Source organism: Penaeus monodon, chromosome 36, assembly GCF_015228065.2.
Source record: "Penaeus monodon isolate SGIC_2016 chromosome 36, NSTDA_Pmon_1, whole genome shotgun sequence".
NCBI lineage: Eukaryota > Metazoa > Arthropoda > Malacostraca > Decapoda > Penaeidae > Penaeus > Penaeus monodon.
The window spans coordinates 13,532,391-13,537,390 of NC_051421.1; the positions used below are offsets into that span (position 1 = coordinate 13,532,391).

The 5,000-nt window shown below is 52.4% G+C and overlaps 1 protein-coding gene across 4 annotated transcripts in view; it reads right to left on the minus strand.

The window, feature by feature from the left end:
* The window catches only part of LOC119595746 (septin-7-like), a 178,967-nt gene that overhangs the window by 138,825 nt on the left and 35,142 nt on the right, over positions 1-5,000 (minus strand). Inside the window, exon 1 of one of the 4 annotated variants that reach the window (XM_037944870.1) lies at positions 3,954-4,407. The exons of the other annotated variants lie outside the window; for them this stretch is intronic. Within the exon in view, the coding sequence (XP_037800798.1) occupies positions 3,954-4,229 (276 nt within the window). The 5' untranslated portion in view covers positions 4,230-4,407. Of the gene's footprint in view, positions 1-3,953; positions 4,408-5,000 lie in introns of those variants that run through there. 4 annotated transcript variants of the gene reach the window in all.

Below are 5,000 nucleotides of genomic sequence, written 5' to 3' on the forward strand. Positions count from 1 at the left end.
ACCCAACAAATAAAAAAAAAAACAATGAAACGCAAAAGTCAAACGTGAAACGAAAAGAAAGGACCCAAAATATAAAAAAGGATATATGTATATATATATATATCTATATATATATATATATATAAATATATATATATATGTGTGTGTGTGTGTGTGTGTGTGTGTGTGTGTGTGTGTGTGTGTGTGTGTGTGTGTGTGTGTGTGTGTGTGTGTGTTGGGAGAGGCCTTTGTCCAGCAGTGAAATGTTACCTGATGATGATGATGATGATGATGATGATGATGATGATGATGATGATGATGATGATGATGATGATGATGATGATGATGATGATGATGATGATGATGATGATGATGATGATGATGATGATGATGATGATGATGATGATGATGATGATGATGATGATGATGATGATGGTGATGATGGGCAGTGGCAGTGCTACTGCGTGCGTGTGTCCTTGCGTAGAGGAAGAGGAGGAAAAGGAGGAGGAGGAGGAGAAGGAGGAGGAGAAGGAGGAGGAGGAGGAGAAGGAGGAGGAGGAGAAGGAGGAGGAGGAAGAAGAGGGGGGAGAAGAAAAAGAAGAAGAAAAAGAAGAAGAAGAGGAGGAGGGGACGTAGAGGAGGGAGGGAGGGAGGGAGGAAAGGGGCGATGATGATGATGATGATGATGATGATGATGATGATGATGATGCTGATGCTGATGCTGATGCTGATGGTGGTGGTGGTGATGATGATGATGGTGATGATTGATGATGATGATTGATGATGATGCTGATGATGATGCTGATGACTGACTGATGATGATGACTGATGATGATGCTGATGATGATGATGGTGATGATGGGCAGTGGCAGTGCTACTGCGTGCGTGTGTCCTTGCGTACCAGTGCACGTACCTCCTCAAATGTCGGCGAATGCATGTGCAGAGAACAGGCAACAGAAGAGAAAGAAGAGAGCGGAGTCAAGAGCCCCGAGGAAGGAGGCCGAGAAAAGTGACATCGCGGACATCGTGGTCGGAGGAGGGGGGGGGGGCGGAGCGGCGTCAGAGTCATAACTCAACACGGGAACCCAAGGTAAACTGGGTCTGCCGCCGTCACTGCATGGTATGAGGGAGGCGAGGGAGGGAAAGGAAGGGCGGTGGGGGTGGAGGAGGGAGGCGAGGGAGAGAGAGGATAGGCGCTGAGGGTGGAGGAGGAAGTTCATGTAAAACAGCGTAAACCCTAACATAACAAAAAAATAAAAATCAAGTAAATACAATACCCATCACCAGCAACGGCCACCATGTTACAAATGCGATCAAGATATATTTCTTTATTTTTCATCATTATCATTTTCTTCCCCAAGGAGGTGCGATGAGCAGTACAGCGAATCCCCCACTCTTACCCCCTCTCCCCCCCGCCCCCCGGATGATGCCATTACTACGGCAGGGATGAGGATACGGCGAGAGGATGGGGAAGGGGGAAGGGGCCGAGAGGGACGGGTTACAAGAGGGTGCTGGAGAGGGTATTTGTGGGTACAGGTGGGTGGGTAGCCTTAGATATTAAAGACTTTTCTATACACAGGATTAATACTTTGATAACATTTTGAATACGTATATTTGCTGGGAAAAAATATCGTACACACATCCCTTTCGGACCCAAGGGTTAAGAAACACTGGATAGAGGATAGGGTGTTAAAATCCGAGAGAGAGGGAGAGAGAGAGAGAGAGAGAGAGGGGATGAGGGGGAGGAAAAGGGGAGCGAGAGGGGTGGGGAGAGAGAGAGAAAAAGAGAGAAGAGAGATGAAGAGAGAGGAGAGAGAGGAGAGGAGAGAGAGAAAAAGAGGGGAGAGAGAGAGAGAAAGAGAAAGGGGGGGAGGAGGAGAAGAGAAGAAAAGAGAAAGAGAAAGAGAAGAGAAAAGAAAGAGGGGAAAGAGAGGGGGAGAGAGAGGGGAGAGGGGGAGAGAGAGAGAGAAACAGTACTGAGTAGGCATGAACCCAGGGGTGGGTATAAGGTGAATAAAGGAGGACTTGGGTGGGTATAGGAAAGTATGAAGGTGGTCTGGCCCTGCACGAGAGGGACGAGAAAGATGAGAAGCGATCTCCTTGTGGATTTCCAAGGGCTGGGAAGCTGCTTGGGCGGGTAATCTTACAGTAGAGGGAGACGGTGAGGACAAGGCCCGAAATGGAAGTGGAGGGGGTTGGAGCTGTGTTGGGGTGGGGGGGATGAGGAGGGGGGGAGGGGGAGGAGGGAGGAGGAGGGAGGAGGGGGGGGGAGGGAGGAGGGGGGAGGAGGAGGAGGAAGGAGGAGGAGGGGGAGGAGGAGGAGGAGGAGGAGGAGGAGGAGGAGGTTTAGGGGAAAAGGAGGGGGGAGGAAGAACAGGAGGAAGAACAGGAGGAAGGGAAAGAGGAGGAGGAAGAAGAGAAGCAAGAAGAGGACGAGGAGGAGGAGGAGAAGGAGGAGGGGAAAAAAGGAGGGGGAGGAGGAGAAGGAGGGGGGAGGAGGAGAAGGAGAAGGAGGGGGGAGGAAGAGGAGGAGGAAGAAGAGAAGCAAGAAGAGGAAGAGGAGGAGGAGGAGGAGGAGGAGGAAGAAGAGGAGGAAGGGGAAGAGGAGGAGGAGGAGGAGGAAAGGGGGACAGAAAGCGTACAAGTGTATGAGGGAAAATAGAGAGAGGAGGAGAGGGGGTGCAGGAGGTTAGGGGGGGCACACGCACAAGTGTTAGCGGCGTGAAGGCCACAAGCAAGAGTCGAGGATGGACAATGGGGCTTTTGAGCATAAGGAGGCAGTGAACAATGGCCGATAATCGTGCCAGGTGAATGAGTGAAGCCTCGGCCGGACGGATGGGCCCTGAGATGAGAAGGGAAAACGGACGGGGGGGGAAGGGAGGGGAGGGGAGGGGAGGGGAGGGGGAGGGGAGGGGAGGGGGAGAGGGAGGAGGGAGGGGAGAGGAGGGGAGGGAGGGAGGGGGGAGGGGAGGGAGGGAGGGAGGGGTGGGAGGAGAGGGAGAGGAGAGGAGGAGGAAAGGAGGGAGAGGAGAGAGGGGAGGGAGAAGGAGGAAAGGGAAGGGTAGAGAGGGTAAAAAGAGCGATAGGAAGCGTACGGGAAGGAAAGATAAAGCGGGCGGGAGGGGAGGGGAGGGCGAAAAGAAGAGATGCAGAGGATGTGAATGAATGTTCCGATGACATGAGTGGGAACAGTCTTAAGTGACAGTAACAGCTCAGCTCCATTTGCAGACGCCAGTCATTGGCTCTAGGATTACAGCCATTGTGACAGCAATCATCGGGGGACGCTTGCTCCTACTTGTTATCAAGCTTGATTCATACACTGAATTTGTCTATGCAATTGAATTTGTGTATGCAAGCTCCGCGGCATAAAAGCCTATGCTTGCGTATACACATCCTTTCCATTCCTCGCCTGAACTTACTTCATTAATCGAAACATGTCCTGTTTACCTGAACGCTAAATATAAAACACGAATGTAAAGACAACTTTGCAACTATTGAATGAATTCATAGGTAATCAAGGTCTAAACGTCTCCAGCTGTGGAAGGAGGTGGAAGAAGAGGGGGGAAGGTGGAAGAGGACAGGGAAGTGGAGATAATGGAAGATGAGGAGGAGGAGGAGGAGGAGGAGGAGGAGGAGGAGGAGGAGGAGGAGGAGGAGGAGGAGGAGGAGGAGGAGGAGGAGGAGGAGGAGGAGGAGGAGGAGGAGGAGGAGGAGGTGGTGGTGGTGGTATAATAGAGGAAGAAGATGAAGAAGAGAAAGAGAAGGAAAGGGAAGGGGCCGGTATTTACACTCAAAGAGGCCACCTGAGCACCACAGAAGAGGCAGTCGGGGTTCTAGAGACGCCCTCTCTTCCTCTCACACACACACTCACGAAAGCTCGCTTCAAAATACACCCGTAAGAGCCGAGTAAAGCGACGGTTCTCGCCCGCAAGAGTAAGAGCACCAAATACAAGGAGAAAGAACTCAGTACTCACGGCTAATGTCGGCGAGCAGTTGGGTGACACGGTGGAGGCGTTGGAGTTGTTGTTGTTATTGTTGGTGGTGGAGGTGGTGGAGATGCCCGAGATGCCCGAGGTGGTGGATTGGGGCGTTGTGGGCGTGGTGGCGGTGGGCGACGACGACGGGGACGTGGAGGGCGTCATGTCCGTCACGGGCGTGGGCGGCGTCGGGGGGTTGCCGGAAGGGGGCCCACCGTTGGCCGCAGTCGTGGGGATGGCGATGGGCGCGGGCGGCGGAGCGGTGTCGGTCATGGTGAGAGGGACGCCCACGGTACGCCCACAGGAGACGGCGAGGGCAGGTTGAAGGAAGAGGAAAACACAAATACGTGAGTCAAGTCACAAGTAAAATCAAGACACTTAGTCTACTCTCTGCCACTTCGCAATCACCTGCCTTAGGCTCAATCTTTACACTGTTACTGTTTCGTGTTGTTACTCTCCTGTGCCCTGCAAACAACATACACATTTAGACACGATAAATCTGCGCTAACAGGCCACGTAGCACAGGTTGAATCACTTTCCGCCTGTTTCACTTTGGGATAACGCTTTCCCAGCACACAAGACACCCGCCCCCACCCATCCCAGTTCTATTATCGCATCATGGCTTTGTTCCGCGACGACTAACAGCACCGTCTTCAACCCCCCTCCCCCCTCCCTTATCCCACTCCCTCACCCAAGCAACATTGCGTACCGCACGCCGTCGGATCCCGAGCATCATCCACATGAATAACATCAACATTACGCGTCGAGAAACGCAAAAACAGGAAGTGGCTGACGCAGAACGTCCCGCGCGAGTCAATGGCGTGTTGATCGACCCTGCATATCAAGTATACCCGCTCTAGCAAAGCCGGCTCGGGTAACATCCCTTCTACGGAGAGTCACTGGCCCCGGCGGGGAGGCGGTGGCGGGTGCCCAAGATGCAGAATGAAGGCTAATTGTTCAAATGTTGCAGTCAAAGAATCCACAAAGTTCATTAACCGTCATCCAAAAACCGTTTCTAGACGAAACACAGTAATTCATGAGCTA